The sequence below is a fragment of the Rhinichthys klamathensis genome, unplaced genomic scaffold (genome assembly GCF_029890125.1).
Source record: "Rhinichthys klamathensis goyatoka isolate OS25496 unplaced genomic scaffold, OSU_Roscu_1.1 h1tg000281l_1, whole genome shotgun sequence".
Classification (NCBI taxonomy): domain Eukaryota; kingdom Metazoa; phylum Chordata; class Actinopteri; order Cypriniformes; family Leuciscidae; genus Rhinichthys; species Rhinichthys klamathensis.
Genome location: NW_026606800.1, coordinates 7,978,908 through 8,002,709, shown reverse-complemented (window position 1 = coordinate 8,002,709; position 23,802 = coordinate 7,978,908). Strand labels below are relative to the sequence as shown.

The 23,802-nt window shown below is 37.0% G+C and overlaps 1 protein-coding gene across 1 annotated transcript in view; it reads right to left on the bottom strand.

The window, feature by feature from the left end:
* Positions 1–3,494: 3,494 nt before the first annotated feature.
* The window catches only part of swt1 (SWT1 RNA endoribonuclease homolog), a 24,381-nt gene continuing 4,073 nt past the window's right edge, over positions 3,495–23,802 (bottom strand). Inside the window, exons 5-18 of the mRNA XM_056269541.1 lie at positions 23,739–23,783; positions 23,529–23,658; positions 23,284–23,379; positions 23,008–23,196; positions 21,124–21,217; positions 20,691–20,848; positions 20,408–20,565; positions 20,088–20,226; positions 17,012–17,154; positions 16,787–16,938; positions 15,227–15,370; positions 12,586–12,652; positions 11,838–11,905; positions 3,495–4,126 (exon numbers count right to left, since the gene is read on the bottom strand). Coding sequence (XP_056125516.1) covers positions 4,039–4,126; positions 11,838–11,905; positions 12,586–12,652; positions 15,227–15,370; positions 16,787–16,938; positions 17,012–17,154; positions 20,088–20,226; positions 20,408–20,565; positions 20,691–20,848; positions 21,124–21,217; positions 23,008–23,196; positions 23,284–23,379; positions 23,529–23,658; positions 23,739–23,783 — 1,671 coding nt within the window. The 3' untranslated portion in view covers positions 3,495–4,038. The remainder of the gene's footprint in view (positions 4,127–11,837; positions 11,906–12,585; positions 12,653–15,226; positions 15,371–16,786; positions 16,939–17,011; positions 17,155–20,087; positions 20,227–20,407; positions 20,566–20,690; positions 20,849–21,123; positions 21,218–23,007; positions 23,197–23,283; positions 23,380–23,528; positions 23,659–23,738; positions 23,784–23,802) is intronic.

Below are 23,802 nucleotides of genomic sequence, written 5' to 3'. Positions count from 1 at the left end.
TTCTTTTTAAGAAGAATGCCAACATTTATTGCACACTGAGTGTACCTTTTTGATTTGAGTAGTTTTGAATTTCTCAATAATTTTTAGCGAGTTGAAGACAGGATTGATTGGTTGAACACATTCAGGAAGTTTTTTGTTGTTGTTTTTTGCTCACTTCATTTGAAGCTCCATGCTTATACAAAGCCTTATTTTACAAAACATTCAAACACATGGCTTTCCTTTTTGTATCATTAGCCATGACGTAGGATTACTGTACCAATCTTTAAAGATTGCCTTTTTTATATTTTTGATACACTGCAACGTAACCAATAGATTGATGGATGAGCTAGCAGGCACAAAACACCCATGAGGTTATGAACTAACCAGTGCCAGTTTAGTTACACTCACATGCGTATAGTCAACCACGCTTCAGTGCTCTTGCTCAGTAGATCTTTTGTTACCATTTCTTTTGTTTGACTGATTCAAACAAGTGAGACGATGCTCATTTCCTTCTTGATATCGTCTCTTTTAAATATTTTCTGTTTAGCAATTGGAAGCAACAAAAGAGTTTTTTGGTCAATTTTTGGTCAATTTTTTCCTCAATTATTTGGCGAATAAAATTCTGTACTACATTTGTTATGAGCTGATATTTCCTTACTAATAAAACCATTTCAGCCTGTGAAATTATTTTGGTTTGTGTCTCTAGAAACAATATTGAAAAGGTCTCATTTACTTGGATTGTGCATTGAGGATGTTTTGTACATTTTATCTCAAGAACTGAATTTTGGTTTTACTTTATTGTGTTACATGATTCTGGTAGGATTACACTAGTGTTTAGTTTATAAGTGGGTTTAGGATCAGATGAAGGGAAACAAGGCAAAAGAAAACTGGATAATTTATTATCAGACCATTTATTTCTCCTCTTATCCAACAATCCAACTTCCACACTCCATTCACAAATACTAACCTGTTTTAATCCTAAGCAAATCACATTAGTCGTGCTGGCAGGAAGTAGGCCAAAATCACAAGGTCTACAGGAGGGATTATAGGTATTTTCTGGCACTTTATACTCGGGTCAGTCACGAAGTCACTGCAATTACCCTCTGGTACTTGTCTGTGGTTTCTACTGAGATAAGGAGGATTGAAAAAGCGAGGAACTCCGGAGTGTCTCAATAATTGAGACGTTAAATATTTACCAAAAGAACTACACACAATGGGTCTCATTCATGAAACACGAGCAGAACGAATTTTTGTGTAAATCGTGTGTAAAGTGGTTCTGGCGTAAATTTTCGGATTCATTAAAATGTTCGTATTTTACAAATGTTAGTTGGTACACAAGAAATCTACACCTGCTCCCAGCCACGCGTAAATAGTGCGCTTAACACCCGAACGTTTTGCTCATTAATAAGGCTGCATTTTAATTCACCTTAATCGGGTACATATTTGCACAGCATTTTGAAAAAATATTATATATAGTAATTACATACGGTTTTTCTTATTATGAGAGCTAGTAATAGCATCTGCGATGGTGGTCCTTCTCCAGTTTGAATACTATTTTTCCGAAGTGAACTAATTCGTTTTTTTGCTCTCAAGCTTAACGTCGAACCATTTTCTTCTCACTTCTGGGAATGTTCGATTTCGATTAACAGATGAAACTCCATTTTACTGCATCTAATATGCTGCCAAGCTTCCTTTTTTTTTAGGACCCGATACGCCACTATGTACGCTTAAAAATAAAATGTGGCGTTTTGAATGAACTTCTGATAATAAAACTTCAATTTCTGCATCTGAGAATTTTTTTTTTCATTCGCATTCATGTCATAATATGATGCCCATATATAGTTGTCAGTCGGATTTAATGGGCGGGATTTATGGTAATTGAGAATGAACGTGCACGCGCATCCCATTTACGACTGATTGGAATTCATTAACACACACACACATTTCACTATCACATATGACGTTTACGAAGTATTTGTGAATCAGGAGAAGAGTTTTCGGGAAGGTCTCTTTACGCGCAAATCACTCACATATTTACTCGTATATTTACGAATGTTTCATGAATGAGACCCTATGAGTTTTTTGCATTACTGACTGCACTGCTTTTCTCTTATTTTCGCATGCACTGACTAGACAGTAGGCCTCGTGTCTTGCACATGACAAGGCGTTCTAAAAACGCGGTGGTAAGGTTAAACAAATTGTATCTTTTAAAAATGCATCTCTAGACCTTGCGGTTTTTTTTTTCTGTGTCTCGCGTTTTTAAAACCGCGTTATATGTGAACGCCCCCTAATTTGGCGTTCAAACAGCAGCATAATAGGGTTGTCATCCCTGTATTTGAGTCCTATATACAATTACGTTCACACACCGTTCGGTTGTATTGGAGAGACGCACGCATTCTATAACCGAACTCACACTCGTAGATTTTTAGGAAGCACAACTGTAATTTTGGCAGATCTGTGCTGTGTGAACGGAACTGTACAGGACAATTTGGTAGTCTGCAAGCATTTTCAGCAGGATTAGGACTATAATCTTTTGCTAACACTTTACTACAAGCCTTTATATATAATGCGTTATAAAATGTTTTTTTCATGCATTAATTATGCCTTGTAATGCACCTTATAATGCATTGTATATGGTCTCATGACTAACTGTAACCACAGTTATAAGAAATTATAATACTTATGTTACTCCTTTAGAACGTATAATGCATTAAAACACATGACAAACAAACCAATTTCAGATGTATCTGCAAAGATTATTATAACCTACATTATGAATATCTTTATAATGCATTATGCATAAAGGCTTTAAGTAAAGTTTTACCAATCTTTTTTCTTGCCCATATTGTAATTGTCTTTTGAACTCAGTTACCTATGAACACACAGCCATTATCTTGCTTACGTCATTGAACGTTGGTGTAATCTCAAGAAGGATATTATTATCACTGTTCCCATAATCCTCAAACTGTGATGTCACCGTTCTGCCTTACAAACCAGAAACCCATATCTATATGTGACAAAAAAGGATGACACATCACTGATGATCAAATTCTTTAATCAAAATGCAAATATATGTAAAGGAAAATATTCTTTTTGAACTATTCACAATATAATACAAATAGTACAATATCAAAACTTACACCAAATAAAACCAGAGTATATTTATAATAAAAAAAATCTGTCATAAATTAGACTACTGAGGTTCATGTTGGTGCTGGTATTGCATGTGCAGAACTAAAGATTTATAATGAGAATAAAAAAATATAGCATCTTATCAGACCTAAACAGTCTAAGTATCGAAAATTCACAGATTTTGTAACAAAATGTACCTTCTTAGAATCATGGAACAAATGAGTGGATTTCAGAATAGTTTCCAGAAGGGTGTCTAGACTGATGCCCAAGAAATTTGGCTTTCATGACATGGTTCGATGTTGCACTCACTAATTACTGAGAGCCTCGGAGCAATGAATGTCATGTCCGACAGTGTTATGAAGTAATACCTCCGTTTCTCTCGGAACACATAATAACCTGTTACCACAACAGCTTGTGGACGTTAGAAAGACTTTTAAAGTGGCACATCAGAATTTGAACATATGGCAATTCTACCTTCTATGCGGTATAAAACACCAAAAACCCCAACAGACCTATACAAAAAAATGAATCATCACTAAAAGAGTTTATTTTTCCCAGAAGGGAACACATTATCTATAAAGTAAGGTAAAATAATCAATAAATAATCCAAATAGTTTAATACAATTAAAATATATTAAAGCTTATAAATAAAACATGAACTAGAACATGGTGTAAACTGATGAATTCTTGTCTATATAGACTGTTAACCCTTGATGCCAAGTTACTTTTGCATAACATGTCAGGGTCACGTGACTGATGCACTGACTGCTACAGGATGTTACAAGGACAGAGAATCAGTAGGCTGGTACAGCTTTGGTTCCAGACGATTATGACTCCGCTACCAAAAGCCAGGTCGGTCCAAAGGAGTCCGAACCAATAGCAAGTAGACAGTTGGCTGGGTCCAAACATGGAAAGTGGGGTGTTAAATCAGGGCCAAGAGCTCAGAGCAGCACCACAGTGATCTAGATTTGCATACAGCTCAGACAGCTGCGCACCACCCACACACAGCTTCTCCCTGAGGACAAACAGACACGCATAAGTCTTCTCATTCTTCTTTGTACATTTTTGTATGATATATATTTTGTTTTGGAAAAAATGCAGGTTTGGAGCAACATGACTGGGAGTATTTAATATATATATATATATACATAACTTTTGTGTTCACTTAAATAATAGCATTTGGAATGACATGAAGGTGAGTAAGTGATGACAGTTTATTTTTTTTTATTTTTTTTTATTAAAAAAAACTGTTTACTATTCCTCTAAGGATAACATTGGAAAGTTTTCTTCATTGTTCTCTTTTTGATAGAATGGTAAGCAGAGCAAGCGATAAAGATTTGGTCAGCATAAACAGTTGTGAAGTGTCCCTGACTGTCCCTGCTGTTTCACTTCACACAGGATAACTTCCACTACATTGCCTAACGTTCCAAACAGGAAGTGGATGTCTCGTATGCAGGAAGTGAAAGAGGTCAAGAGAAGGAGGCTGAAAAAATTACTCTGCATTATACAACATTATAGAATAAAAAAGGCAATTCATGACCTCTTTAACACAAGGCAATCTCAGCGTGCCACGAACTTCAAATATCTACACGAAATGCTTGTCTATGACTAAAACAAAGTTATTCTCAATGTTTAATACTAGCGTGGTTCATGGGAAAGGAAAAGGATTTAAACAATTGCAGAAATCTCTGAGTCAGTCATGCCCCGCCCGCTCTCTTTCCCTGGTATTGTGGTTCATGACTGACTTCTCATCTCTCTCATTCTCTATCTCCTCCCTCTCTTTCTTGCTACCTGTTGCTGCTTGTTGCCTTAGTTTGTTTGCATCTTGTGTTCCCCAATGGATGTTACATAACAAAATACCAAAAAAAAGGAAAGAAAGAAAAAAACGAAGGATTGCATGCACTTGTTCATTCCCAGTGCACACCCTTACCGAGCTGGTTTAGGTAAAGAAGGGTATGGTGGAAATGAAGAGGAGGGGCCAGTTGCATAAACTGTTGTATAAAAGTTGCATAGCCATTATGTTAAGACAGTGTCTTAAGATCCAGTATGACCCACTAGCAGTTGATCAAGGGATAGTTAGTCTTACTTTTCGGTATCAAATTAGGTAAATGTACGTTTTTAATATGTAACTGACAAAAAATAAATGAATAGTCGATGACTAACTTGTAAGACTAGTCTAAGCGGTTTATGTAATCGCCCCCTGGTCTTGGAACTTGGAATGTTGTCTTTGCTCATTTTTTCATAAATTACAGTTCTGACAATGCAGTTAGGGCCAAGGTTATATATTATATATATAAAATCTAGGTTATATATCCACCTTTTTCCTTACAAGCCTACTGGGTTTTAGATTATGGGAGGCACTTCCGGTTTGGGGAAGCTCCACTCAAAAAGATTTCAAATCATAAGGTTGCGCTACAAATAATCCTTATCCATCAGTTTGACTGAATGAGCTGTAAAATATCCTTCATGTTCAGACTTCAAGAGAATAACACAACGCTTGGTATTTCAATGTAACGTGGCATAACAAGAATATCTATGATGAGCTCTTTTCAGTCGCTGCATTCTTTTCCTCCTGACTCTTTTCTTTTTGGCTGTAACAGTATGAAAAAGGACATAAACTCTGCTCATTTGTGGTCTGCTCTCCTGATTTATTTACAATATATATCACATAAATAATTTACTGGAATGCACAAAGAATCTCTCGTTTTTCTCCCCAAATCCTTGTGTCTCTTTCCGGGCTTGTTTTTTTCACACAGATGCTTTAAAATAAATGTCTCTCATTTTCACTTCTAATCCCTATTAGCAGTGTTTACTGGAATGTTTCTAAAGCAGGTAAATGTAATATTATTGTCTGTCAAAATGACGAAAATCACTTTGAAATATTATCACTCAATGTTCCAGTTTATTAACTTTTTTGATTAAGGCCATGTGTAAGGCATAATAGAGACATATTACAGTGATATTTAACAAGTCCACAATATTGCTGAAGAAATAATAGGGGGTTATTCATGGTCTGTGTTAATAATTTGTTAATGCTTTTAGACTTTTAAATAGCCTTTTAAATGTTCAATGGTTAAAGAATGAGTAGAATAATGTCACTTCATTCACAGTTTTTGAAAATGCTTATTATTGCGTTCATAGATTGAGCTATTCGCTGATTGTTTACAGTTTAACAGAAGTTATTCACATAATTCGCGCAAAGCGTCATGGGGCGTAGGAAAAAGGTGGATACACTCACCGGCCACTTTATTAGGTATACCTGTTCAACTGCTTTGTTAACGCAAATATCTTATCAGCCAATCACATGGCAGCAACTCAATGGCATGTAGACATGGTCAAGACGATCTGCTAAAGTTCAAACTGAGCATCAGAATGGGGGAGAAAGATGATTTAAGTGACTTTGAACGTGGCATTGTTGTTGGTGCAGAAGGGCTGGTCTGAGTATTTCAGAAACTGCTGATCTTTTCAAGCACAGCCATTTATAGGGTTTACAGAGAATGGTCTGAAAAAGAGGAAATATCAAGTGAGCGGCAGTTCTTTGGGCAAAAATGCCTTGTTGATGCCAGAGGTCAGAGGAGAATGGCAAGACTGGTTCGAGCTGATAGAAAGGCAACAGTAACTCAAATAACCACTCGTTACAACGAGTTATGCAGAAGAGCATCTCTGAACGTACAACACGTTGAACATTGAAGCAGATGGACTACAGCAGCAGAAGAACACACCAGTGCCACTCCTGTCAGAACAACACGAAACTGAGGCTACAATTCCCATTGGCTTACCAAAATTGGACAATAAAAGACCGGAATAACATTTCCTGGTCTGATGAGTCTCGATTTCTGCTGTGACATTCAGATCGTAGGGTCAGAATTTGGTGTAAGCAACATGAAAGCATGGATCTGTCCTGCATTCTAACAATGGTTCAGGTGGTGTGATGGTGTGAGGGATATTTTCTTGGCAAAATTTGGGCCCCTTATTACCAATTGAGCAACGTTTAAATGCCACGAGTTAAATGAGTATTGTTGCTGACCGTCTCCATCCCTTTATGAACACAGTGTACACATCTTCTGATGGCTACTTCCAGCAGGATAACACGCCATGTCACAACGCTCAAATCATCTCAAACTGGTTTCTCGAACAATGAGTTCACTAAACTCACATGGCCTTCACAGTCACGAGATCTCAATCCAATAGAGCACATTTGGGATGTGGGATGGGATTTAGATTATGGATGTGCAGCCGACAAATCTGCAGCAACTGCTTGATGCTATCATTTCAATATGGACCAAAATCTCTGAGGAATGTTTTCAGCACCTTGTTGAATCTATGCCATGAAGAATTAGCTAAGGCAGTTCTGAAGGCAAAATGGGGCCCAATCTGGTACTAGCAAGGTGTACCTAATAAATATATACTTATATATTAAGCTTATTCATACATTGTGATTTTATAATGGTTTTTCTATTTTAATATATTTTAAAATATAATTTATTCCTGTGATGCAAAGCTGAATTTTCAGCAGCCATTACTCCAGTCTTCAGTGTCACATGATCCTTCAGAAATCATTCTAATATGCTAATTGTTTAGGATATAACCTTGCTTTCTCAAACGATTTTTATAAATCTTCTCCCCCAAAAATATATTATAAAAAATATATATCATGCACTACAAAGTGTTGGCTCAGTTGCCGTTTGTAGTGAACACATAAAAGACTCCATTGCTCCAGCCTTGCAATTATACGCTTCACAACAGTGCTGCCATGGCAACCGTACAACATGTGGGCAGCTCCCCTCCACCAGACAGCAGAGTGAATGCTTTATGAAGCCAATCCTTAAATCAGCAAAACAGAACATAACACCACAGTGATGGTGCTCGCTCGAAAACAAGCATGCAACACTGAACATCTGACAAAAGCTGCAGCAGCGTCACAGCCGTTGTGAGTTGACAGCGTCAGTGCACCGCCTGGTTGCTTAGATATCAATCCCTGCTGAGAGATTCAGCACCTAGAGACAAGATGTTCATGAACAAATTTAATGAATAACAGTCTTTCTTGTTTCACAAAACATACGGTTGCTTTCCATTTCAGATTATTAAAGGGTAAGTTCACCCACAAATTTAAATTCTGTCATTCTTTACTCACCCTCATGTCGTTCCAAACCCGTAAGACTTTCGTTCGTCTTCGAAACACAAATGAAGATCTTTTTGAGGAAATCTAAGCAATTTCTGTCCCTCCATTGACAGCTACGCAACTACCACTTATTTGATGCTTCAAAAAGTTCATAAAGATATCGTAAAACTGATCCATATGAAATGAGCGGTTTAGTCCAAATTTTCTGAAGAGACACGATCATTTTATATGATGAACAGATTGTGGAAGCTCAAACGTGCTGCATAACACACGAGAATGACACTCATTGGTTCTCAACTTTCAAGCTCGCATGAGCTTTAGTTTACCACAACTGATGTGCGAGTTGATAAATGTTTATATGTGAATAAAAACCTAAATTGAATCTGTTCATCCATGTCTCTTTAAAAAAATTTTTTGGATTAAACCTTCCAATTCATATGGATTAGTTTTACGATCTCTTTATGAACTTTTTGAAGTGTCAAAGTGACAGTTGCGTAGCTGCCAATAGAGGGACAGAAAGCTCTCAGATTGCATCAAAAAGATCTTCATTTGTGTTCTGAAGATGAACGACAGTCTTACAGGTTTGGAACAACATGAGGGTGAGTAATTAATCAGGTAACACTTTAGTTTAGGGTCCAATTCTCACGATCAACTAGTTGCTTATAAGCATATTACTAGGATATTGGCTGTTTATTAGTACTTATAAAGCACATATTAATGCCTTATTCTGCATGCCCATATTCTACATCCATTAATGCTACAAATTACCTTAATTTAACAATACCTTACTAACTATTTTTAAGAAGTAATTAGGAGTTTATAAAGGCAAAAGTGGCATTTAATAGTTAGTTAATAGTGAGAGTTGGACCCTAATCTAAAGTGTGACCATAAATGAAATAATTTTTGGGTGAACAATCCCTTTAAGGGATGATTTTAGGGAATCTTTAGCCTACAAATCAATATCTCATGGAATGACAGCCCAACTGAAATCTTTCTAAAATGTTCAAGGTAGCCGAAGCAAAGCCTGATACAGCAACTTACTGAGACCAGTGTGTTATGTAACAGGTCACATTGAAGCAACTGATGGGTGTTATTCAGTTTGGGTACATGATCAGATTATTGTCTCTGTGCATTAGCATATAGTACCTGACAGTACTGATTAAAGCATGCATTTGACACACGTGGATAAGTGCGTGAAATGAGGTCACTGAAGTCTTGGGTGTCACGGCTCATTGACCTCACTGAGGTAAGTGAGCTAAAGATCAGCTGTCAACCGCTCCACAAATGTGTGTGCGAGCGTGTAGCTACACTTGACTGATAAGGTTAATCAATGAATGTTTTCTCCAGCCCTGAAGACACATCCTAACAAAGCCTTGACAACCACACGAAAACTTTGCAAATGGCAATCCTGCTCAATTAATCATTACAAATGAGAGACACATTAAGAAACCTGAAATGACAGTGAACATGACACATGATGAAATTCATGCATACATTTTTTTTTACATGCAAATATGGCCCAATAAAAAAAAAAAAGTTATACTATGTGAATATTAATCAAATGAATTACAGTGAAAAATAATAAGTAAGTAAGACTTTGCTCTGGAGCATCCAGTTAAATAACTTATTCATAAGCCGTTCTTTCACCATAGTAGGACTAGTAGTTAGTGAGTTGATTAGTACACACCCCAATAGGTTCTAGCAAATAATGTAGGCCTACTGTGTTATAAAAATAAAATTATTATTTTATTAAATTATATTATATTGCAATATCAAGTGTTATTTGATCCCTCTCCCACACTATCCTGGGAACAATTTATTCAAAAGAATTTGGCTGTATAGTCAAGAATTTTATGGTTATCAAGAAACTATATCATCAAATAGCCTAAGGTCTTAAGCTCCACCCCTTTTAGAGTCTCTCCTTCAGTAACACAACATCCAACTGTAAATCTACATTTTTAAAAGCACAACCACATCAGAGTCTTTATATATTGAATAATACTCATTAATTTGTAGCATTATATTCAGCACTCCTCATTAGCCTGGGGCTTAATCAAAATCAGCACATGGGCAGTGTGAAAATCTTTGAGACAAGATAAAATATGCATACGTTCTAGTTTCCAGTTAGGACAAGTTCCACAAACACCTTTGTACACCCCTGGGAATAAATTGCGAAATATCTTTACCAGGAATGTGTATTCTGGCAAACGACTCAGGGGGAAGCGGTGATGTATCATTAAATGCATTCTATGTATCATTATTGCCTTCCTCAGTGGAAAAGTGTGATTTAGAGTGCACAAGAGGACAGTTGATAGCATAACCTGTTATTACACAGGTGCCACATTAGTGAGAGTTATTGCACAGATTGCAACGCAATATGAGCGATCTAGAATCTATCCAACATAAGGATCTAAACTCAATACACATACATACACAAGATCGCACAGGACTTTTCCGGTTTGCCTGACATTAACATGCAATGAAAGAGATTATGTGAGTTTAGTTAGTACAGAAGCTTGACTAAAATGCACTTGAGGTGTGACATTGGTGGTGAGATTAAAATGTAAAAGCTTATTCATAAGCAACAGCTTATAAATGCTGATATTTTATGTTTCTGGACTATAGCTCCCTGTATGATTTGATTAGCTGAAAGATCATTTCTTTATATGAAATTACAATTTTAACTGTGGACATATGGCAGAATTAATTATAATACAATCAATTCAAAATTAAATTGAGATTTTGAATCAAAATCTACTATGGAATACTGTATACATTTATATCCAGATACTTCCATTCAAAATACCCTACATTTCAAAAGTTCAGGGTCGGTAAATATTTTCAAGTCTCTTATGCTCATCAAGGCTGCATTTATTTGATCAAAAATACAGTAAAACAAATTACAATTTAGAATAACTGTTTTCTGTTTTAAGATATTTTTAACGTAATTTATTCCTGTGATGACAAATTTGAATTTTCAGCATCATTACTCGAGTCTTCAGTGTCACATGATCCTTCAGAAATCATTATGATATGCTGATTTGGTGCTCAAGAAACATTTCTTATTATTATCAGTTGAAAACAGTTGAATATGCTGAAGATTTTTGAAACTATGGAAAAGTCATTGCTGTTATTTTTGATCAATTTAATGCTTCCTTGCTGAATAAAAGTATTAATTGAACTTTTTTTAAATAAACTTACTGGCCCCAAACTTTTGAACAGATCACCAAATACAATTCTAATGCAGCATATAAACAATGAACAAAGGATTCACTTTGCCATTTAACCATGGCAGGGATGATGTCGAGGATTCTCAGAACTGTCTTCTGAGGTTTGGGTAGGCTTATGATGCAATAACACCCTTAAGGCAGAAACTCAATGGCCCTACGAGACAGTAGATAGCTGCTGAGGCCTGCCGAAGCGAGCGCTGACCTGAGAACAGCATGCTGAGCTCCGGCTGAAATGCCTGAAGGTGGGCGGTGTTAAAACCATTACAACAGAACAAACCGCATCATGAACGTAGCTTGGTAAAGCAATACAAGCTGTGAGTATGACTTGAAGATAAGCTAATGAGTCTCACTATCTCTCATAACTCTTAACTAACCGGTATTCCTGTTGAGACACACAATCAAACAGGTCCATGGCAGTGAAACGTGGCTCCATAGCAGCAATCTGAAAGCAGAAAGCACATCTGTTAATGTAAAGTACACAGTGTTCAGCTCAACACACACGTCCTGCAGAATCACTGTAGGACATGTATTGCTGCACGTATTGTTGATCTTAGACCTCTTGGTGGTTATTTGATCTGACCTAAACAAGATAAATGGTAATTCTTCATGTCTAAAACGAAATATATATACACTACAGTTCATAACTTTAGAGTATGTAAGATTTCAATACTTTTGGTATCACTTTACAATAAGGTTTAATTTGTTAACATTAGATAACTACATTAGTTAACATGAACTAACATTGAAAAATACTTTATTAATCATAGTTAAAGTTTATTTTAACATTAAGAAATACGTTATTAAAATCATTATAAAAAAGGTTATATCTGTTAATATTCTGACCTGAGCTAACATGAACTAACAATGAACAGTTGTGTTTTTATTAACTATTGTTCACAAAGATGAATAAATACTGTAACAAATTTATTGCTCATTGTTAGTCAATGCATTTAATACAAATTAGAATGATTTCTGAAGGATCATGTGACACTGAAGACTGGTGTAATGGCTGCTGAAAATTCAGCTTAATAATGACAGAATTTTTATACTAACTATTGTTTAATATGGGGCATGACTAGTCAAAAAGGTGGATATGACCTTTAGTGGCCGTTTTGTTCTTACCTTACTGGACTGAATGAAGGAGAGAAGTGACTGTGCATCCTGAACACTGCTGTCCGCAGATAACAGTCTGTGGGAGGGGAAAACTTTCATTTTTCTATCACATTATAACAGGTATGACATCCCACCTGTGCAATTACTAGAACATCAGCTGTGTATAATATCTGTGGGTATTGCCTGATATGCAATTAAGAATTCTGTGTGTGATTTTAAAATGCATTAGTCAACCAGAGCACTCTTCTACATTTAATATTAACCACAAGTAAAGAGACAGCTTAAGATTACAATGAATAAATGTATCAGATGAATCATTAAATCTATCAGACAATCATATGCAGGGTAGTGTTTCCTAGTGTTTACTGAGCCTGTAATTGTGTTTGGATCACAAAAATTGTAAATTAGTAATCACCACATTTCCTCATTAACATCTGTGTGATGTTAGAAAAGAAGGAAATTTGTACAGACACAAAAGTTCTAAATTTAGACAGAGTGTCTGATAGAATTGATTGACATGTTTGATCATGGCAGAAACATGTCCAAGACTAAAGCCTGTTTCACACATCCTGTGTCCGCAGCACATAAGCGTCAAGGACACAGGATAACTGCAACAGCAGAAAACGTTTCTGGTACACATAATATAGCTACATAACAAAGCTGTGCTACATGTGCACAACCCTTCAAAAGTTTAGGCACGGTAAGATTTTTTTAATGTTTTGAAGTTTCTTATGCTCACCAAGGCTGCATTTATTTGATCAAACATACAGTAAAAACAGTAATATTGTAAAATATTATTACAATTAAAAATAACTGTCTATTTTAATATATTTCAAAATGTAATCTATTTCAGAAATGGCAAAGCTGAATTTTCAGCATCATTACTCTAGTCTTCAGTGTCACATGATCCTTCAGAAATCATTCTAATATGCTGATTTGGTGCTCAAGTATGGGAAAAAATTACTATGGAAGTAAATGGGGTCCCATCAACTGTTTGGTTACCAACATTCTTCAAAATATCTTCTTTTGTGTTTAGCAGAACACACAGCAACTTGAGGGTGAGAAAAGGATGACTTATTTTCATTTTTGGGTGAACGCAAGGATAAAACAGCATAGCCTCTAAAGGGAGGTAGAGGGGAGGAGGAGGAAAAGAGGAAATGTAGAGTAATTCAAGGGGCAAGACGAAGTAGGGAGCAGAAAGAAAAAGCTATTTCAGCAAGAAAGCCTGAATTATGCATGCTTTTCGTTTCAGGGGCGCAGGGGGATGGAAAGGAGTAGAGCAGCGCATTTGTGTGCATGTGTTAGCTCTGATGACTCATCTGTCTGCTTTCTGCACATAAAATGAGTCTAGCTGTATCCATGGAGACAGCACCTAATCTCCCTTCAAACCTTGTCATCCTGCCTTCTCAGAAACAATCAATGGAGAACCAGAATGAACTCAAATGCACAATAATAAAATTCAGTAAAAACTGTCAAAACAAACCCAAAGGGAACCTGAATCTCAGATAAACACTATGACATTGAGTACACACCGTCAGTCAGTGGGGTCATCAGCTTGAGTGAACAAGGGTGAATAAAGTATATAGGGTTGATGGGTAAAGGGTGACATTACTGTCAGACAGATGACTAATAGAGTGGAAAGGCACATGGCTATATCTGATCATGTAACTGGGAAGGAGAACACTTAAAAAGTTAAAGTGCAGTTTAGGCAGGACATTGACCCAGGCATTATTAAATAACTCACAATTAAGTTTGGAATTTCTTTTCTTTCGCATCTTCCTCCAAACGCAAACTATATAATAATACTCTGTCATAATTAAAGTCAATGTCTTGAATAAAATGAACAAGTTGGAGTGTAAATCAATTGTAATGCATTGATGCAAAATCGTGGTGTTTTGTGTGAGAATAAAGGAGCATATAATCAATTAGACTGACAATGCAGCACAAGTTTCACATGACAAATCATTAATTTGCAGTGCTGAATGAAGTGTATGCTTCAACTCCTCTCTTTGTTGAACAAAAATCTCACAGAACAGCATTTATAGCACTGAGACAAAATAATTTATAGTGTAAAAGTAATAATTCACTTCATTTGACAACTAGAACTGAGCTTTCTGACAACCCAAAAATAAGATCTTCATGCATGCCACATTCCCAGAGTTTAGATTTATTAGATACCGTATTATTTATTCGAGATTTATAGTCATTAAGAGGCCGTGAATGATATGAGCAGGGAGTTTAATATGCCAGCGAGGCAAGTCATGTGTGCTATTACACTCCAACATAAAGAGCTGTCTCTGTGTAACGGCTATGACACGCACCAGTCTCTGCTCGCGAGATGCAGAGATGTTAATTTGCGGCCTGGCGCCAGTGTCACACAGACACTCACACAGGATCAGGGGAGGGTTTGATTAGAGTACATACTGACAATTATGAGAATAATGACTGGAATGGTAATAGACCCTGGTAAGACTGCACAGTTCTGTGTGTGTGTGTGTGTGTGTGTGTGTGTGTGTGTGTGTGTGTGTGTGTGTGTGTGTGTGTGTGTGTGTGTGTGTGTGTGTGTGTGTGTGTGTGTTTGTGTGTGTGTGTGTGTGTGTGTGTGTGTGTGTGTGTGTGTGTGTGTGTGTGTGTTTACTAGCATGTGTACCTCTGAAGAGCCTCCAGTAGCTGTTTCAGTGCAGTAGAGAGCCTTTGCAGGCAGGAGAGGGCGTCCTGAGGCAGGGGTGAGGTAGATCGCAGGCTGGGCTCAGTGGTTCCTGGAGTGTAGTGGAGTGCTGAGAACAAAGCCGAACTAAAGAGAGAGAAACAAACCACGCAGTAAAGTTTCTGTTTTGTTTTTTGTTGGTATAGCCACAGTAGACAGTGTAAAACCTGATCAGCATTTCTTTAAAAAGTTTAATATTTTAGCAGAGCATATTTATGAAACCTATACAAAACACACATTCACAGGAAATAGTTTTCTAATGGTTTTGAAAGAAGTCAAAAAAGGCTTGAATCAAAATTTGATTAAAAACAGTAATGTTTTGAAATATTACAATTTAAAACAAACAACCATTTATATATATATATATATATATAAAATTCTTTTTTTAAAGGTGCCCTATGTAAAAATTATCCAAAAAATGAGCTACACGCATCAAAAGAATGAGAAGAAATAAGTGCAATGATGTCATTAAAAAATTGACAAGTTATAGTGCTGCCGAGATATAAACCTAAATTAGCATGCTAAATTACTAGCGCCGGCCGACTGGTGTCGTAATACCAGTTTCGGCCATGGGAGGCGGTATGCGGGCAACATACATAACCACCAGCCAAACTGCAGTACACGAATAACTCGCACGGCTTGTGGGCGTACTTGAACCTGATGTCAATCGCGTCTATATGAGACCGGCATTTATAATTTAGTGTTGAGATGTTGTTCATTGAGTCTCTAATCTCTTAAAATATCCAAATGAACTGCGGCCTTACTATCGTGTCAATTGATTTGATTAATATGCACGAGGGAGAGAGAGAGCAGGAGGACAGCGCTCGTGTTGTTTGAAGACGTGAGAGTGCGCGCGCGCGGCCGGGGCGCTCTCTCTCTCTCTCTCTGCTCGTTATGCGCCCTGTCAAGCGCAGCAGTCATTCTATTCTACATCACTCACCGATCAAAATAGGCTTTGGCGGGACAAAGCGGACGATTTGACGGTTTTTAGAAGATTAACAAACCGAAACTAAAAAACAGACTAGAGTAGGCCAACTTTCTGGAGGTATACTGCCCCCATCTGGTATGGAATATGCGGAATATGAATTTTATTTTTTGGCAGACATTCCACATGGCACCTTTAAAGTGTAATTTATACCTGTAATGGCAAATTTGAATTTTTAGACTCCAGTCTTCAGTGTCACAGGATCCTTCAGAAATCATTCTAATATGCTGATTTGGTGCTCAAGTACTATTTTTCTAATTATCAATGCTGAAAACAGTTTTATATTACTTTACATTTGTGTTGATTTTTTTAAGACAGTTCAAAAGATCAGCATTTATTTCAAATTGAAATATTTTGAAACATTATTGATGTCTTTACTGTCAATTTCGATCAATTTAATGCATCCATGCTGAATAAAACTTTTCATGTCTTTCAAAATAAAAAGAACCCCGAACTTTTGAATGGTAGTGTATGTTGAGAAATAAATACAAGTCTCTCTTTGTCATGGTCTCTCTCACCTTATCTGACACACGTTGTTCCAGATGCTCTCAAACAATGCCCAAACTTCCTGATGAGATGTCAGAGGAGGTGGAGCAACATCCTCCTCTATCTCTGTCATTAGGGAGTCCTCATTTTTAGAGTCATCGTCCTCTACTGGAGCTTTCAGAGACTGTCACACATTCACAATTTATGAGTAATCAGAATGAAAAAATTAACCATTGTTAAATCTTAATGAGACTGACCTGTAGTCTTTGCTGTAGCATATAAAGGGTCGAGAGAGCATGAGCTACAAGACCGTTGTACTGAGATCTGCCAGCCAGTGCCGACAGCAGCTCTGCAGCCAATCTCACAGCACTGTGAACAGATCTGTGCTCTATGGACCTGTCTACACACAGATACAACATAATTTGAGATATATATATATATACAGTATATATACACACTGAACAAAATTATAAACGCAACACTTTTGTTTTTGCCCCCATTTTTCATGAGCTGAACTCAAAGATCTAAGACTTTTTCTATGTACACACAACACAAAAGGCCTATTTCTCTCAAATATTTTTCACAAATCTGTCTAAATCTGTGTTAGTGAGCACTTCTTTGCCAAGATAATCCATCGACCTCACAGGTGTGGCATATCAAGATGCTGATTAGACAGTATGATTATTGCACAGGTGTGCCTTAGGCTGGCCACAATAAAAGGCCACTCTACAATGTGCAGTTTTACTGTATTTCAGCGAACCTAAACATTCAATTGGGAAACATTAAATTCAAAGGCAACAGCTCTGATGGACATTCCTGCAGTGGGATGCTCTGGATCGGCGTATACGACAGCGTGTTCCAGGTCCTGCCAATATCCAGTGACTTCGCACAGCCATTGAAGAGGAGTGGACCAACATTCCACAGGCCACAATCAACAACCTTTTTTTTTTTTATTCTGCCTTTTATTGTGGCCAGCCTAAGGCACACCTGTGCAATAATCATGCTGTCTAATCAGTATCTTGATATGCCACACCTGTGAGGTGGATGGATTATCTCGGCAAAGGAAAAGTGCTCAGTAAGGCCCCGTTTACACGAGAACGATTCCGGGTGAAAACGTAAAAATATTTTATCGGATGTGCCTTTCGTTTACACGGCAACAGCGTTTTGGGGGCTTAAAAACGCAAAAAAGTGAAACCACCCTCCAGAATGGAAATCTTAAAAACGCTCCACGTTTAGTTCCCGTCTAAACGGTAAAAACGCAAATCTGCTCACGGTGGCTCTCGTCGCGTACGCGTTTACATCACAGGCATGCGCCAGTACAGGAAAATAACAACCAACATGTCAGATTATTTCAGGCTGCCTATTTCAGAGTCTTTTCAGCAGTTGTACAAAATATTCTAAGATATTGGTGTTGTTGTGTGGCAGTGCTTCACATTGCCACCTAGCCGCCTGGAGTGCATACTACATCGAATTTCACACACTTTTGCGTCACCATATGCACGCGGATTTCCCAACCATAACGCTCGTCTAAACGCAGAATAAAAAGTGATAACGCAACGCCACTTTTGCGTTTTCTCTTCAGATCGTTTCCGTGTAAACATAGCCTAACACAGATTTAGAAGGATTTGTGAACAATATTTGAGAGAAATAGGCCTTTTGTGTACATAGAAAAAGTCTTAGATGAGTGAGTGAGTGAGTGAGTGAGTGAGTGAGTGAGTGAGTGAGTGAGTGAGTGAGTGAGTGAGTGAGTGAGTGAGTGAGTGAGTGAGTGAGTGAGTGAGTGAGTGAGTGAGTGAGTGAGTGAGTGAGTGAGTGAGTGAGATAGATAGATAGATAGATAGATAGATAGATAGATAGATAGATAGATAGATAGATAGATAGATAGATAGATAGATAGATAGATGTGGTCACTGCTGAAGAAAAGAAGTGAGGATAGCAGCTTAACAAGACAGAAGTGGGCAGAAAACAAAGGTTCACAAATGTGTCCACAACGGGATAGGGAGGAGACCTGATTATAAAAGGTCATCGCCTCTGGCCAAATCACTAACCCACTAATATAAAAGTCACAAAAAGAGTGAAGGACACTCCCTCAACTCCATAAAGTGCAGTAAATCACATTTAGGTGAGAACAGGAGGGCCCTGGTACTTTTCCACCCCTCCACTACTGAACAAACTCCCTTCCTCCCCTTTGTCGGGCTGGGCTCATGGCCAAAGGCAGCAGAGAAGAAAGGCACAGTCATACCTCTTCTGCAGTGATTGGCAGAATGAGGTCAAACTCATAACTACACACACTGCATGAGAAGAGAGTGTGCACGAGTGTGGGTCAAAACCACAAACAGAGATGCACATACATACACACACACCAATTATACTGGTGTTTAAATTACACATTTAATGACATAATTAGCAACTGAAGGACAGAAAAGAGAAGGTAGAGCAGCCCTAAATATATGTTTTGTCCTTTGTCACATAGAAATTAGCCTAATTTATGTGAAAGAGATAATAACTACACAAAGTGTGACAGAAAAGAACAAAACAGAATAGAATAGAATTCCACTGCTATATTCATTTCATTTTTTAATTACTGTAATTACGAGGTGACAACTCAAGAGATTTTGAGATTCAACAATATTCAGAGATTCCAACAAATAAAAAATAAAAGAAAAAAATTAGTTTGACAAAGATAAATAATAAATAAATTAATGCATGAGACTTGTGCGATATTGTGAAATAAATATTATTTCATTTAATTTATAATTTAATTTATATACAATTTAAAATTAGTTTTCTAATTGAATATATTTTAAAATGTAATTTATTCCTGTGAAAGCAAAGCTGAATTTTCAGCATCATTACTCCAGCCTTTCTTATTAAGAAACATTTCTTATTATTATCAATGTTGAAATAATATCATTTCTGCAGTTGTTCTGCAGGATCCTTTGATGAATAGAAAATCCAAATGATCAGCATTTATTTGAAATAAAAATCTTTTGTAACACTATAAATGTCTTTACCGTCACGTTTGATTGATTTTTTTTTGCATCCTTGCTGAAGGTCTTACTGACAAATTACAGACCCAAACTTTTGAACGGAATAGAATTGAATAGAATAGAGAATAAATAGAATAAATTCTAAAATGTGACAGAACACAATTATAAGACACAATATAATTCTAAAATTAGAATACAATTAAAGCAAAACATTAGAATTATAATGTAGAGTAGAGCAGAATTCAGATATTTTTATTATATATTATTATTTAATTTAATTTAAAAGTAATCAAATTGAAGTTACAAAGTATGACACTAAAGCAGTGAGACATACTGTACATACCTGAACAGAGACAGTCACTCAGCATCTCCACAGAGCTGAGCAGGCTCCTCTTTATAATGCTTCCGAAGACAGCGATCCAGTGCTTCTTAAAACACTTCAGCAGCCCATCCAGACTCCATGGAGGCTTCACGTACACGATCTGCATTCAGAAACAGATAAGGTCACAGAGAATGGGGCTACAGCAGATGAACGTCAAAAAAAGAATCTGAGCCTGAGGAGACAAATACATTTACATGAATGAGAAGCAGCTTTAAATATTAGCTTCATATAACATTTATAGATGAATGAACTATCAATGGCCGCAGAAAGTGCAGTGGTACCTCAGTCCACAGGTCTCCATAAGCTGCCTTCATCTCCTCCTCAAGCACCTCAGAGAGCGCCCCCTGTAGGCAGGACTCCAGCAAAGACACACATTCACTCAACTGTCGCTCCTCCGCTGCATTTCTGCTTCTATTCTTTTGCGGTCCTTCCTTCTCTGCTTCGTTCACATAGGGAGGTGGCAACAAAATGACTTTACAAGGCCTTTGTAACTAAAGCATTAAGAAAAACACAACTAATAACGCAAAAACAGAGATATTGATAAAGCAAGTGTCAGTAGCAGACCTTTATCTACAGGTCCAGCTGTGGGCGGCACAGCAGGGTGAGCATGAAAGTAGTTTAGGATTGAAGATCTGGTTCCCTCCACCTCTTTTACCAAGTCTGCCTTACTCAGGGCCTTTACCCCACTGAGCAAAGCCTTGCTACACAAGTTCTTATCATTGCTACAAAAAGATTCCAGAGAGTGAGAGAGAGAATATAAATGTAAGCAGTAAGAAGTGTTGTCATCTACCTTCAAAATTAACATTCTTCAGGGGGACACTAATGGCTGAAATATAATCATTAAATCACATAATATTCATTCATAAAGCAAACACATGGCCTCCTTGCATTTAATTAGCTAGCTGTCAAATGACAAGACATCAAACAAATGGGAATGTCCTTAATGTAGTGCAGACATGCCTAGAGGTGAAACAGAGGTATGAGTGAATGTACTCACGTGCAAAGAACTAGAGCTCCCTCTGGGAACAGAGCCTGGTACTGCAGACAACACTCCAGCACTCTGTCATCATTGTTCACAACACCAGGCCCACCTAAGAGAGAGAAAAGACAAAGTCATATAATCCATGTTATACACTGTAGTATGCCACATTAGGAGTGATGCAGCCTGAAAATACAATGCCAAAGGAGTCTGTATTGCATAATGTTTCCACTGGAACTTTTCAAGCACTTTTGAAACATGCATCCATGCTTTTAGAGCCAATGCTGCCCATAATCCCTTGTACTACAGAAGAGCTTGAGTTTTCAAAGAGCTTACTACAAAGTATGCAGTGTACCATGACCAGCACAGTACATACTTTCAGTGTGGGACTCAACCACAGTTTACAGTAATACAGCATTTATTGCTGTACTGAGTTACTCATTTATTGGTGATGTGTTGCAATTTACACAACCATAGAAAACTATTTATGTTTTAAACCCCTTTTATCTCTACTTTGGAATCGTACATGATCTTAATGTTGAATTATTTTACACCTAAAAGGTTTCTTAAAGCTGTAGTCCGTAGCTTTTTTGGGGTTAAAAATGATCCAAAATACATATTTGAGAAAATACATAACCAGCCAGTGATCAAAACTATCTGCTTGCCTTGGCTCGATTCAAAACGGTAAGCTTGTAATAATGTTTTTAATTCCAGTGGTACTGGTGGATTTCCGCGGGAGATTCGAGCATGTCTTTGCGTCATTACGTCACATCTGTACACATAAAGAAGGAGTCTCGGCTAGTAGGCTATATTGCGTGTGAGGATGTTGGAGGTGGAGATTTATAGTCTTTTTTCACAGCACTTGATATAATTGAACTGATCAATTTGATGGCGGATCCAGAAAGGTTCAAACGACAATCACCAGTGAACAGATTAACTCGCTGTAAAATCCAAAAGACTTCGTTCGGACTTCGGAGTGGCTACAGAAAAAAGAGACTGCAACCGGACCCATGCGAAAACAAGGATAAATATCAGAAGGACATTACATTTAGTCACGCAATGCTGACGTTGTTAACATTAACAATTCCGCGAATGACTGCAATTGCAGATTTCGAACAGAGATGGCGACAAGAGGAAAAACGCCAGACTGCAGCTTTAAAGCATGAACATATGTCACTGCTCAACAATGCAGTGGTATTTTAGTATTATTTATATAATATTATATAAATTCTTAATATTTAATGAATATATCTTAATTAATTAGATTTAAATTTTAGTTCATTTTTATAAAATTTTAGTAATTTTAGTAATTCAACAAACGTATTTTATTTATTTATTTTTATTTTATTTGTTGCCAATGCAACATTTCTAATATTCATATAAGATTTTAAAGTTTTTAATCTAATATTTCTTTTATTTTATTTCAGCTTTCATTCAATTTAGAATTTTTAGAATAGTTTTAGTTTTAGTCAACAATAACGACACTTCCATAATGCAGAGTGGTAATATTTGTCCAGCTCAAAAAAGTACAAAAAATTATATTGTCATGAGCTTTTATTAATTTTTTTAGATTTCTATTCTAAAAAAAGTAATTATAAAATTATTTAGCATGACCCGCTAAATGTCCAGCATGAAATTAGAAAGAAAATAATTAATATAGCGCAATAGGTTGATTGTAGGAATTATGATTTATTTTTCTATAAGTATTCATTTACATTTTCTATTATTCAATTTAATATATATATATATATATATATATATATATATATATTATTCAAATTTAAATGTACCTGCAAATTGATTTTATTGCCAACTGACAAAGTGTGCTTCTTTTTACATGTCTTAAAAAGTAAACATACAGTAGAGGCACATCACTTGCATCTCAGGATAGGAATAACTCACAGGCAGCTTGGGAGGCTTGCTGCATTGACTGGCCCATGAGTCTGGGCTCCTGGTTTTTCAGGCAGCTGTAGATGTAGTGGACAGCTGGCCTGGCTTTGTCCTCCACCTTGCTGGAGAGTTTACCACTCTTCAGATAGTCCAACTCCTGCAGCACAACCCATGGGATCAGCAAAGTGGGAAACCCCAGTCCTAGGATGAGGGGTGCTTAGAGTGAAAGGCTGTACCAATATTATTCTCCAAATGTATGAAAGTACTGAAAACTAGTGCCTTCCTTACCACTGAGACCATGTGACCTGATCTTCTTCACAAACTCCAGGTGGCTGAGCAGCACATTGGTATCCAGGACTATAAGAAGGGCCTGTTTATGTTGATCTTCATGTGTAAACACACACACAGACACAAAGCACAACTATCCATCAAACAAACCAAGATTCAAATACAAAAGGTGCCTACTGTAGGACATTGCTTAGTCATTTTCCAGTAATAATTAGTTATTTTGAACATTTCACAGGTGACCTTACTTAGCATAGTGCTGGCACCCTCTTCTGGGGGGTCAATGTCCATGCAGGTGAGCTCTCCACAGTTCTCCACCAAGTTCACCTCCAGTCTCCTCTCAGAACGTGCCAGATGAAGTTCCTCCACCAGCTGCATCTAAACAATGAATGAAACAAAATGAGAAACACAAACACACAAGATTTTATTCTGAAAACAGAGGCAGATTGTTAACCTACCTCATGATCACAGTCAAAGGTCTCTTCAGCTTCTTGGGGAGTTATCTGAAATGGTACAAAACAA